At 47.1% G+C, this 14042-nt stretch overlaps 1 protein-coding gene across 1 annotated transcript in view; it reads left to right on the top strand.

The window, feature by feature from the left end:
• Positions 1-955: 955 nt before the first annotated feature.
• Positions 956-14042, top strand: part of WDR19 (WD repeat domain 19) — a 70780-nt gene continuing 57693 nt past the window's right edge. The window contains exons 1-4 of the mRNA XM_040418970.1: positions 956-1084; positions 8630-8721; positions 11907-11972; positions 12069-12194. Coding sequence (XP_040274904.1) covers positions 1079-1084; positions 8630-8721; positions 11907-11972; positions 12069-12194 — 290 coding nt within the window. The 5' untranslated portion in view covers positions 956-1078. The remainder of the gene's footprint in view (positions 1085-8629; positions 8722-11906; positions 11973-12068; positions 12195-14042) is intronic.

The raw sequence follows: 14042 nt of genomic DNA, 5'->3' as shown, positions 1-14042 counted from the left end.
AGTATCACCTGTGATGCTAGGGAGGCTCGACCCTCAACTGGTTACCACCCCTCTGTGCCCTTACTGCAGACTGCTAGCAATTCATTCATAACTTCTAGCAGGAATAATAGAGGAACGGCACAACATACAGACATAAGAATAGATGCTCCAGAATTGTTACATGGGCAATGCAATGCTATTAAACAGGCCTGTCAGGAGCGGTGACAGGTCCTCTTTAAAGGCATAGGTTCATCCAGTTCACCCTGTTGTCCTGGCCGTTTCTATTCACTTTTATGGCAGTTCTGAGAATGGCTGAGCAGGCTGGCTTGGCTATTTTCAGAATTTCCATGAAAGTGGAGACAGTGCTGCGCGTGGTGCGCTCTTCTTCACTTTGGGGGCCCTGTTCTGAAGATAGCAGCGGGTCTCTGAGGTAGGACCCGCCCCTTGACATCGGTGGTATCCTAGCGGTATGCCAGTGCCACCAATGTCTGAAATGACACAACGCCGAGGTCAAAATATGTGTGTGAGGGGACAATGTTGGAATTGCTGTTTTTTTTCTCCACTTCCTCCAAAACTCTTTAACGTCAATAAACAACCACAAAATGGTGAAATGAAAAATTCTACTTCTCCCAGAAAAGCACAAGTTCTTATCCAGCCACTTAGCAGGGAAAAAGTTTGGGCTATCCGAATATGGCGACTTAAGAACAAAACTATTTTTTTAACCACAAAATATGCTCATCCCTAAAGAAGTTATTAGTTCATAATTGTATAACTTTGCTTTTAAGTAAAGAAAACTATCTATAACTCCTGATAATTCTGTCTCCTCTTCAGCAGTCATATTTGCGTGGCTGTGAGATTACGTTCAATGAGTTACTGTCTTCAACAAAATGGCCGCTATAATCCTGCCTTATGCAGCCTCTCTGCTCACACGTCTTTTACACCAGAAACGAAACGGAAATTCGACTTCGTGACGTCACTCGCATCTTTTCGTCTTGATTGGCGGGATGGTTACCATGGAATTAAGTGACGCTCTGCAGTTTGCCGCCCCTGGTTACCCTGGGTACGCGCATGCGCAGTACCTTACTGCACGGTGTCCAGAATGAAGGTAAGGAGGCCGAAAAATGAGGGTTCGGTGTGGGGTTCACCTGGTCTTCTATGGACTGAGGGTTCTGAGTGACGTGGTGCATAGCCTCAGCATTGGGTGTGACGTTATACAGTCTATGCTCACTGACTGCCCTCATCATGTGTTTCTTACCTCTGGACTAGACGTGGTATCTACCATTTAAGGTGGTCTGGTCATTAATATAACACCAATCATAGACAACATCATGTGTTTCTCCCCATTGGACTGGAGTGGTCTCTACCATTTAAGGTGGTCTGGTAAAATAATCATAACTGACCTGACTGTAGAGACGGTGATCACTGATAGGAAAGTGATAGCTCCTAATTAATGGAAGATTGTTCCCCCGGTCAGCGGGACTAATACTTACACCCCCCCCCCCCCTGCCCAAAGTGGGGTACGTAAACCATGTGAGTGTACTCAAACTCAGGGTGCCCTGCTGTCATGGTCACTGTCCCCACTGCTGACATGCCTGTTTTAGTAAATATTTGCAGTCCTCATTATGAAGTACAGCTCTGGAGCATTTATGCTGTTCCTCTGGCATTCCTCCTGGAAATGTATGATTTAAAGGGCACCCATGTTAACAAACACATGACGTGCAGTGAGAAGCTTTGATTGGATGCTGTTCGCCTCGGCTCGGATTTCCCAATCATCAGTGTAGGGCACTACGACTCCCAGCATTCACACTTGCTTGACTGTTCTCAGAACTCCCATAGAAGTGAATAGAGCATGCTGGGAGTTGTAGTTTCACCACAGCTGGAGTGCCGGAGGTTGCTGACCCTTGGTGTAGGGATTCATAGAACGTCTATAGACTTTGTATGAGTCCATGAACCACTTGCTCCACTCTCCAGGGATAGCCAAGCAGATCTGAAGGGTGCAGCGCTTCTGCCCCTTATTTTAATGGTCAGTGGGGGTCTCGGACCCCCACCGATCCTGAAAATGAAGGCAGGTTAGTGCTTCGGCCTCTTCACACAGTGGTGTCTTACGCCAGCCCCATTCAAGTTACTTTTCAACTACCTTACTAGCATCTTCTTTAGGGCTCATGCACACGAACGTATTTTCTTTCCGTGTCCCGTCCGTTTTTTTTTTTCCCCGGACCTTATACGGAACCATTCATTTCAATGGGTCAGCTGTTTTACAAGGCACTGATGCTAAGGCTACTTTCACACTCGCGTTTTGGGCGGATCCGTCATGGATATGCAAAAACGGATCCGTTACAATAATACAACCGTCTGCATCCGTTCAGAACGGATCCGTTTGTATTATCTGTAACATAGCCAAGACGGATCCGTCATTAACTACATTGAAAGTCAATGGGGGACGGATCCGTTTTCTATTGTGCCAGATTGTGCCAGAGCAAACGGATCTGTTTTCTCTGACACAATCTGGCTCCGCTTCGTCAAGCGGACAGCAAAACGCTGCAGGCAGAGTGTTGGTGTCCGCCTCCAGAGCGGAATGGAGACGGAACGAAGGCAAACTGATGCATTCTGAGCGGATCCTTTTCCATTCAGAAAGCATTAGGGCAAAACTGATCCGTTTTGGACCGCTTGTGAGAGCCCTGAACGGATCTCACGAACGGAAAGCCAAAACGCTAATGTGAAAGTAGCCTAACAGTAGCCCCGCAGCCTTCTTCGTGCTCACCAAGCACAGCGCCGTACATTGTTTAGCGGCTGTGCTTGTTATCGTGCTCAGTCCCATTCACTTCCATGGGGCTGAGCGGCGCCTAGGTCACATGACACTCGAACGTGTCGTCCTAGGCTTAAGAGAAGGCCTCAAAGCTACTGAGAGCGCCAGTGCCTTCTCTAACAACTGATCGGCGAGGTCCTGGGTGTCGGACCCACACCGATCACATACTGATGATAGGACATCAGTATTTAATTAAAGAGGACCTTTCACAGATTATTACACTATGAACTAAGTATACAGACATGTGGAGCGGCGCCCGGGGATCTCCCTGCACTTACTATTATCCCTGGGCGCCGCTCCGTTCTCCCGTTATGTCCTCCGGTATCTCCGTTCCCTAAGTTATGGTAGGCGGAGTCTGCCCTTGTTCTTCTGTAGCGCTGGCCAATCGCATTGCAGAGCTCACAGCCTGGGAGAAAATAACCTCCCAGGCTGTGAGCTCTGCGCTGCGATTGGCCAGCACTAGAGCAGAACAAGGGCAGACTCCGCCTACCATAACTTAGTGACTGGAATCTCCGCCTACTATAACTTAGTGAGCGGAGATACCGGAGGGCATAATGGGAGAACGGAGCGGCGCCCGGGGATAATAGTAAGTGCAAAAAAGTGTCACACATCTGGTATCCCCGTACTCAGGAGAAGTTGAGGAATGTGTTTTGGGGTGTCTTTTTACATATACCCATGCTGGGTGAGATAAATATCTTGGTCAAATGCCAACTTTGTATAAAAAAAATGGGAAAAGTTGTCTTTTGCCAAGATATTTCTCTCACCCAGCATGGGTATATGTAAAATGACACCCCAAAACACATTCCCCACCTTCTCCTGAGTACGGAGATACCAGATGTGTGACACTTTTTTGCAGCCTAGGTGGGCAAAGGGGCCCATATTCCAAAGAGCACCTTTCGGATTTCACTGGTCATTTTTTACAGAATTTGATTTCAAACTCCTTACCACACATTTGGGCCCCTAGAATGCCAGGGCAGTATAACTACCCCACAAGTGACCCCATTTTGGAAAGAAGACACCCCAAGGTATTCGCTGATGGGCATAGTGAGTTCATGGAAGTTTTTATTTTTTGTCACAAGTTAGTGGAATATGAGACTTTGTAAGAAAATAAATAAATAAAAAAAAAATCATCATTTTCCACTAACTTGTGACAAAAAATAAAAAATTCTAGGAACTCGCCATGCCCCTCACGATATACCTTGGGGTGTCTTCTTTCCAAAATGGGGTCACTTGTGGGGTAGTTATACTGCCCTGGCATTTTCCAGGGGCCCTAATGTGTGGCAAGTAGGTAAATGACCTGTGAAATCCGAAAGGTGCTCTTTGGAATGTGGGCCCCTTTGCCCACCTAGGCTGCAAAAAAGTGCCACACATGTGGTATCTCCGTACTCGGGAGAAGTTGGGGAATGTGTTTTGGGGTGTCATTTTACATATACCCATGCTGGGTGAGAGAAATATCTTGGCAAAAGACAACTTTTCCCATTTTTTTATACAAAGTTGGCATTTGACCAAGATATTTATCTCACCCAGCATGGGTATATGTAAAAAGACACCCCAAAACACATTCCTCAACTTCTCCTGAATACAGAGATACCAGATGTGTGACACTTCTTTGCAGCCTAGGTGGGCAAAGGGGCCCACATTCCAAAGAGCACCTTTCGGATTTCACTGGCCATTTTTTCAGAATTTGATTTCAAACTCCTTACCACACATTTGGGCCCCTAATATGCCAGGGCAGTATAACTACCCCACAAGTGACCCCATTTTGGAAAGAAGACACCCCAAGGTATTCGCTGATGGGCATAGTGAGTTCATGGAAGTTTTTATTTTTTGTCACAGGTTAGTGGAATATGAGACTTTGTAAGAAAAAAAAAAATTTAAAAAAAAATCATCATTTTCCACTAACTTGTGACAAAAAAAAAAAAATTCTAGGAACTCACTATGCCCCTCACGATATACCTTGGGGTGTCTTCTTTCCAAAATGGGGTCACTTGTGGGGTAGTTATACTGCCCTGGCATTTTCCAGGGGCCCTAATGTGTGGTAAGTAGGTAAATGACCTGTGAAATCCGAAAGGTGCTCTTTGGAATGTGGGCCCCTTTGCCCACCTAGGCTGCAAAAAAGTGCCACACATGTGGTATCTCCGTACTCGGGAGAAGTTGGGGAATGTGTTTTGGGTGTCATTTTACATATACCCATGCTGGGTGAGATAAATATCTTGGTCAAATGCCAACTTTGTATAAAAAAATGGGAAAAGTTGTCTTTTGCCAAGATATTTCTCTCACCCAGCATGGGTATATGTAAAATGACACCCCAAAACACATTCCCCAACTTCTCCTGAGTACGGCGATACCAGATGTGTGACACTTTTTTGCAGCCTAAATGCGCAAAGGGGCCCGCATTCCTTTTATGAGGGCATTTTTAGACATTTGGATCCCAGACTTCTTTTCACGCTTTAGGGCCCCTAGAATGCCAGTATAAATACCCCACATGTGACCCCATTTTGGAAAGAAGACACCCCAAGGTATTCAATGAGGGGCATGGCGAGTTCATCGAATTTTTTTTTTTTTGGCACAAGTTAGCGGAAATTGATTTTATTTTATTTTTTCTCACAAAGTCTCCCTTTCCGCTAACTTGGGACAAAAATTTCAATCTTTCATGGACTCAATATGCCCCTCACGGAATACCTGGGGGTGTCTTCTTTCCGAAATGGGGTCACATGTGGGGTATTTATACTGCCCTGGCATTCTAGGGGCCCTAAAGCGTGAGAAGAAGTCTGGAATATAAATGTCAAAATTTTTTTACGCATTTGGATTCCGTGAGGGGTATGTTGAGTTCATGTGAGATTTAATTTTTTGACACAAGTTAGTGGAATATGAGACTTTGTAAGAAAAAAAAAAAAAATTCCGCTAACTTGGGCCAAAAAAATGTCTGAATGGAGCCTTACAGAGGGGTGATCAATGACAGGGGGGTAATCAATGACAGGGGGGTGATCAGAGAGTCTATATGGGGTGATCACCACAGTCATTGATCACGCCCCTGTAAGGCTCCATTCAGACGTCCGTGTGCGTTTTGCGGATCCGATCCATCTATCAGTGGATCCGTAAAAATCATGTGGACATCTGAATGGAGCTTTACAGGGGGGTGATCAATGACAGGGGGGTAATCAATGACAGGGGGGTGATCAGGGAGTCTATATGGGGTGATCACCACAGTCATTGATCATGCCCCTGTAAGGCTCCATTCAGACGTCCGTGTGCGTTTTGCGGATCCGATCCATCTATCAGTGGATCCGTAAAAATCATGCGGACGTCTGAATGGAGCTTTACAGGGGGTTGATCAATGACAGGGGGGTAATCAATGACAGGGGGGTTAACAGGGAGTCTATATGGGGTGATCAAGGGTGAATAAGGGGTTAATAAGTGACGGGGGGGGTGTAGTGTAGTGTAGTGGTGCTTGGTGCTACTTTACTGAGCTACCTGTGTCCTCTGGTGGTCGATCCAAACAAAGGGGACCACCAGAGGACCAGGTAGCAGGTATATTAGACGCTGTTATCAAAACAGCGTCTAATATACCTGTTAGGGGTTAAAAAAAATCACATCTCCAGCCTGCCAGCGAACGATCGCCGCTGGCAGGCTGGAGATCAACTCTCTTACCTTCCGTTCCTGTGAGCGCGCGCGCCTGTGTGCGCGCGTTCACAGGAAATCTCGGCCATCGCGAGAGGACGCGCCGGCGCGTCCACTCGGAATCAATCAACCACCTCCAGGACGCGTCTGTGCGTACAGCGGTCCGGAGGTGGTTAAAGGCACTTACCAATGTATTGGGATTGTCCATATTGCCTTCTTTGCTGGCTGGATTCATTTTTCCATCACAATATACACTGCTCGTATCCAGGGGTTATGACCACCACTGCAGCACAGATACAAGGTGGCCAGGATGGTAGCTGCTGCGAATGCATACCTGTGTGTTAGGGTTGTTGCGGGTATCGAAATTTCGATACCCAATCGATCCTTTTGTCCCGGTATTGATACGATACCGGGATTTACATATTTTCGGCGGCGCCCAGGGATCTCCCTGCACTTACTATTGTTCCTGGGCACCGCTCCGTTCGCCCGCAGTGCCCCATTACTGTCTCCTCTCCTGCTCCATATGCTAATTACTATCAGAGCAATGGGGAGGAGACATCAGCTTCTCTAGTGGGAGTTCCTTCTCCCTGCGCTGCGCTGCTATTGGACAGTGCTACAGCCAGGGAGGAGGAACGCCCACTAGAAAAGCTGATGCCTCCTCACCATTGCTCTGATAGTAATTGGCATACGGAGCAGGAGACAGTAATGGGGCACAGCGGGCAAACTGAGCGACGCCCAGGACTAATAGTAAGTGCTGGGACATCTCTGGGCACCGCTCTGTGTAGCCTAATGCTTAAAGTCTGGACCCATATAAGGTTGTCTTTAACACATAATATAGGAGGCAGGTGCCAGCAGCAGAATCGCACAGCCGTCACCCTGCCTCTGACAGGCAGCTGCAATCAGCGTTAGTTAACCCCTTAGGTGCGGCACCTGAGGGGTTAACTGCCGCTGATCTGCTGCCAGTACCCGTCTCCTGTATTAAGGGTAAATTATCATTGGTGGCGCAGTGCGCCCCCCCCCCCCCCCAACCCTCCACCCCATTAAAATCATTGGTGGCACAGTGCACCCGCACCTCTCAACCCCCAGTATTAAAATCATTGGTGGCCGTGGCCACAGGGTCCCCTCCTCTTCATTGGTGGCAGTGGCAGCTTCTGATCGGAGCCCCAGCTGTGTAATCCTGGGGCTCTGATCGGTTACCATGGCAGCCAGGACGCTACTGAAGCCCTGGCTGCCATAGTCGGCTCCCTGCTGCTGTGTGTACTATGCACAGGGCAGCAGGGAGAGTGTGAGGTCCTATTCTCCCTGATACAGCTCTATTAGGGTGAATAAGACAAAAGATTAGAAGATCCCAGGTTCTGGCCCCTAAGGGGGCAAATAGTTATTAAATAAATAGTGTAAAAAAAAAAAACTATTAATACTAAAAATATTAAGTATAAATCACCCCCTTTCCCAATTTCGCATATAAAATATATAAACAATAAACATATCACATATCGCCACGTCCGAAAAGTCCGAACTATTAAAATATAAAAAAAATCTATGCAGTGAACGCCGGAACAGAAAAAATAAATAAATAAAAACTGCGCGATTCGCCATTTTTTAAAATGCGGAATGCACGTGACTTTTTTGGTTTATTTTTTCCGCGTGGTATCGAATGGTATCGAGTATCGCAATACTTTTTTATGGTATCGAAATCGAATCAAAAATCTACTGTGTGCCCTCCCACGATCCTGCCACTAGAGAGGCTGGCGGTTTCTCCTATAGTGTGCAAGCACGACCACTGCTGGATTGCAGGGTGGTCATAACTCCTGGATACGAGCCGTGTATAATGTGATGGAAAAATGATGCAAAAGGAGGCAATATGGACAATCACATTACATTAGTAAGTGCCTGGTATTAACTTTCTCTACATGATAAAGGCCACTTGTCGAAGTAAGACAACCCCTTTAGGGGTAAATTCACGTCGTGGTCAGATCGCAGTTTCTGTACCATTTTTGCAAAATGGCATAAGTAAGTCACACGGCAGCGATCTGCAATAAGTCCGTCCATATAACCTCCTGCTGTCACTAGTGCCAGAGAGCAGCCTGGAAGCAGCTATACAATGGCAAGGCTAAAGAATGGTTTGACCTAATCTTGAAACATATCCATAAACTCAATGACTTCATCGTCCGCTTGCACTTTTTGTTCATCTTGCATTTATTAACAGAAATGTTTGTCTTTCAGCGGGTCTTTTCATTGACAGAGAAGGGATTGCTTGGTCATCCCATTCAGTATGTGTGGCAGAAGACTCTAGGAAATTACATTGTAGTTACTGGGTAAGCAGATCATTCTATATACAATACCATTCTTTTATTATTATCCTTCATGATTTTCCCCCAATAATATTACCGTATTTTTTGCCCTATAAGACGCATCGGCCCATAAGACGCACCTACGTTTTAGAGGTGGACAATAAGAAAAAAATATTCTTCATTAGACCTAAGGTCAGACCAGCATTTAGACCCCCAATATTAATCAGACCTCAGCTGATATCCCCAATCAGACCCCCCAATGTTAATAAGACCTCAGATCAGACCCCCAATCAGATATCAGCTCAGACCCCAAAGTGAACGACCCCCATTCAGGCCTCTCATCAGCCCCCCAGCCTCTCATCAGCCCCCCAGCCTCTCATCAGCCCCCCAGCCTCTCATTAGCCCTTATGCATTGTACACAGGAGCAGGCAGTGTGAAGACTTAGAGACGGAGCGGCCATGTGTGGCAGGAAAGCCTGCTCTGCCCCTCATCTGCCTGCTCCTGCGCTCCCACCAACGTTCTCTCTGCAAATCTGCCGGCCGGTCCCTATCAACCAGCATCAGACAGGGCCGGCCGGTCTCTATCACCCAGCTACAGCAGACCTGACCCTACCAGCCAGCGCACGCTGGGGCCAGTCCCCATCAGCAAGCACGCGCTGTGGTCGCGGGGCTCTCCCTCTTCTGGTAACTCGGATGTCTGGTACATCGCAGGCCGCTGTTCCTATGCAGCGCAGCCTGCAATGTACCGAGCATAATCAATGCGCCACACATTTTATATTTCTTTGCCTTGTATTCACCCCATAAGATGCACTAACGTTTCCCCCCCATTTATGGGACGAAAAATACGGTATATCAGCAGTAGTGTCTGATAGCAGTCAACAGGGCTAAAGGTCTCCACACACATTAGATAGAAGTAGGTAGATGGCTGGTATATCAGCAGTAGTGTCTGATAGCAGCCGGCAGGACTAGAGGTGACTACACACATTATATAGAAGTAGGTAGATGGTTGGTATATCAGCACTAGTGTCTGATAGCTGTCGGCAGGGCTAGAGGTCTTCACACACATTATATAGAAGTAGGTAGATGGCTGGTATATCAGCAGTAGTGTCTGATAGTAGTCGGCAGGGCTAGAGGTCTTCACACACATTATATAGAAGTAGGTAGATGGCTGGTATATCAGCAGTAGTGTCTGATAGTAGTCGGCAGGGCTAGAGGTCTTCACACATTATATAGAAGTAGGTAGATGGCTGGTATATCAGCAGTAGTGTCTGATAGCAGTCAGCAGGGCTAAAGGTCTCCACACACATTAGATAGAAGTAGGTAGATGGCTGGTATATCAGCAGTAGTGTCTGATAGCAGCCGGCAGGACTAGAGGTGACTACACACATTATATAGAAGTAGGTAGATGGTTGGTATATCAGCACTAGTGTCTGATAGCTGTCGGCAGGGCTAGAGGTCTTCACACACATTATATAGAAGTAGGTAGATGGCTGGTATATCAGCAGTAGTGTCTGATAGTAGTCGGCAGGGCTAGAGGTCTTCACACATTATATAGAAGTAGGTAGATGGCTGGTATATCAGCAGTAGTGTCTGATAGTAGTCGGCAGGGCTAGAGGTGACCACACACATTATATAGAAGTAGGTAGATGGTTGGTATATCAGCAGTAGTGTCTGATAGCAGTCGGCAGGACTAGAGGTGACCACACACATTAGATAGAGGTAGGTAGATGGTTGGTATATCAGCAGTAGTGTCTGATAGCAGTCGGCAGGACTAGAGGTGACCACACACATTATATAGAAGTAGGTAGATGGTTGGTATATCAGCAGTAGTGTCTGATAGCAGTCGGCAGGGCTAGAGGTGACCACACACATTAGATAGAAGTAGGTAGATGGTTGGTATATCAGCAGTAGTGTCTGATAACAGTCGGCAGGGCTAGAGGTGACCACACACATTAGATAGAAGTAGGTAGATGGCTGGTATATCAACAGTAGTGTCTGATAGTAGTCGGCAGGACTAGAGGTGACCACACACATAATATAGAAGTAGGTAGATGGCTGGTATATCAGCACTAGTGTCTGATAGCAGTCGGCAGGGCTAGAGGTGACCACACACATTAGATAGAAGTAGGTAGATGGCTGGTATATCAGCACTAGTGTCTGATAGTAGTCGGCAGGACTAGAGGTGACCACACACATTATATAGAAGTAGGTAGATGGTTGGTATATCAGCAGTAGTGTCTGATAGCAGTCGGCAGGGCTAGAGGTGACTACACACATTAGATAGAAGTAGGTAGATGGCTGGTATATCAGCAGTAGTGTCTGATAGCAGTCGGCAGGACTAGAGGTGACCACACACATTAGATAGAAGTAGGTAGACGGCTGGTATATCAGCAGTAGTGTCTGATAGCAGTCGGCAGGGCTAGAGGTGACCACACACATTAGATAGAAGTAGGTAGATGGCTGGTATATCAGCAGTAGTGTCTGATAGCTGTCGGCAGGGCTAGAGGTCTTCACACACATTATATAGAAGTAGGTAGATGGTTGGTATATCAGCACTAGTGTCTGATAGCAGTCGGCAGGGCTAGAGGTGACTACACACATTATATAGAAGTAGGTAGATGGTTGATCAACCGTTGAACGAATGATCGTCTGTTGTGTGATCATTCCTCCAATGCAGACAGATTTCAGTCCATATTGGCCATTACAGTTGTTCTTACTGGCCATACATCTGTAATGGCACCAGGCAGAGGACAAATAGTCTTTCTGGAAATGGGCCTTCACTTTAAAGGGAATCTGCCAGCAGTTTTGTAGCTATGAAATTGGCTGACCTGTAGCATGTGAGCTTGGCGGCTGTGTCTGTCCCATGATCATATGTGTCCACATTTGGCTGTTGCAGGAGCATATCAACACTAGACATAATTATTATTATTTACCGTAGAAATCATTGAAACCTCCCCCCATCTGGGCACCACATGTATGTCCATTGGGTTTCATGGGTGCACATTTTTAGGGATATCAGCTGGATATACTGATCCACTGAAGAAGAAAAACCCTGCAATGTGCTTTTTCTGGTGTGATCCTACAAATGGACGTCAGTCTGAATCCCTGTCACCACCTGTAGATAAGTCTCCCTTCCGCATTGGACTGGAGGGCTGTTGTGGGTGACTACTTTCTAACTAGAATGACATGTTCACCTTCATGTTTTCCCAGAGCGGATCACACCGTGAAAATCTATGATCGCCATGGCCAGAAGAAGGATGAAATTAACTTACCCGGGTGAGTGCAGTTACTGGACTGGGCACATCTTAGCTCTGGGTTACTTAGGTTTTAACATGGGTGGGTTTTAATTTTATGGTTATAATTTCTTTTTAGCACGTGTTACTCTATGGACTGGGACAAAGATGGCAGCGCTTTGGCCATTGTTGCTGAAAAATCAAGTTCAATCTACATGTGGGACTCCAATACGTGTAAAACAAGCCAGTTAGACAGTGGCATGAGGTAAGGTGGCCTCCTCCGCGCTCTCCTTCCATTTCTCTACCAAAAGTTGTTGCTATGTGTACTGGCTTCACTTGGCATGGGACTTCTCCGGTCAGAGAGAGGAGACTGGTAGACTGGGTGGCATGAAGCTGCACAGTCCTGCTTGGACTAGGGCAAGAGAGTGGCTAGCTCTACCCTGAAGACCATAGCAGCAGGCCTGTGTCTGCCCCCTGTGTCCGGACACTAAGCCAAAAACTAATGAGCATTTATTATTGTTATTATTATTGTTATTATTATTATTATTATTTATTATTATTAAAGCGCCATTCATTCCATAGCGCTGTCTATATGATAAGGGGTGCACATACATAATACAGACAATTGCACTAATCATAAACAAGACGAGTTACAAACTGGTACAGAAGGAGAGAGGGCCCTGCCCGTGAGGGCTTACAATCTACATGGTATGGGAGAAGGACACAGTAGGTGCGGGTGAAGCTGGTCATGGCGGTATAGAGGCAGCAGGGTCACTGGTTGTAGGCTTGTCTGAAGAGGTGGGTTTTCAGGTTTCTTTTGAAGGATTCCACTGTAGGTGAGAGTCTGATATGTTGGGGTAGCGAGTTCCAGAGTGTGGGGGATGCACAGGAGAAATCTTGGAGTCGATTGTGGGAAGAGGTAATAAGAGGAGAGGAGAGAAGGAGGTCTTGTGAGGATCGGAGAGTGCGTGTGGGGATGTATCAGGAAAGTAGCTCAGAGATGTAGGGAGGGGACAGGTTATGGACGGCCTTGTATGTATTTGTTAGTCCTTTGAAGTAGGGGTGGGCGATATGGCCTAAAATCTATATTGCAATATAATTTTAAGCATGTGCGATATGCGATATATATCGCAATATATTGTTTTCTATATTGGGGGGGGGGGGGGGGTTTAAACTTTTTATTTAATAACTATTAGCCTCCTTAAGGGCTAGAACCCTTGTCATATTCACCCTAATAGAGCTCTATCAGGGTGAATAGGACTTTACACTCTCCCTGCTGCCCTGTGCTTTGTGCACACAACAGCAGGGAGCTGACCATGGCAGCCAGCCTCTCATGTGCCCCCCCAGCCTCTGATCCGCCCCCCAGCCTCTGATCCGCCCCCCAGCCTCTGATCCACCCCCAGCCTCTGATCTGCCCCCAGCCTCCTCCTCCTACTCTGTCCTCATTGGTGGTCAGCGGCAGCCGCGCACAGTGGGGAGGGAGGGACTCCCTCCTTCTCCACTGTGCCGACTCAGGAGAAAATGGTGCGCGCAGAGAGCGCGATCATATCGCGGTCCGGCGATATGGCGAAAATCCATATCGTGGCCCCAAAAAATTATATATCGCATATCGCCTATATCGCCCACCCCTACTTTGAAGTGAATTCGCTGGGCAATGGGGAGCTAGTGAAGGGATTGGCAGAGGGGAGAGGCAGAGGAGTAATATGGTGATAGGTGAATTAGTCGGGCAGCAGAGTTGAGGATAGATTGTAGGGGTGCGAGAGTGCTAGATGGAAGGCCACAGAGGAGAATGTTGCAGTAGTCTAGGCAGGAGATGATGAGGGCATGTACAAGCATTTTCGCAGATTCAAAGTTGAGGAAAGCGCGGATGCGGGAGATGTTTTTGAGTTGGAGGAGGCAGGTGGTGGAAAGGGCTTGGATGTTTGGTCGGAAGGAGAGGGCAGAATCCAAGGTCACTCTAAGGCTACTTTCACACCTGCGTTCAGGTGTCCGCTCGTGAGCTCCGTTTGAAGGGGCTCACGAGCGGTCCCGAACGCAGCCGTCCAGCCCTGATGCATTCTCAATGGAGGCGGATCCACTGAGAATGCATCCGCCTGCCAGCGCTCAGCCTCCG

This window comes from Bufo bufo, chromosome 2 (assembly GCF_905171765.1).
Source record: "Bufo bufo chromosome 2, aBufBuf1.1, whole genome shotgun sequence".
Classification (NCBI taxonomy): domain Eukaryota; kingdom Metazoa; phylum Chordata; class Amphibia; order Anura; family Bufonidae; genus Bufo; species Bufo bufo.
This window is presented reverse-complemented; position numbering and strand designations above follow the sequence as displayed.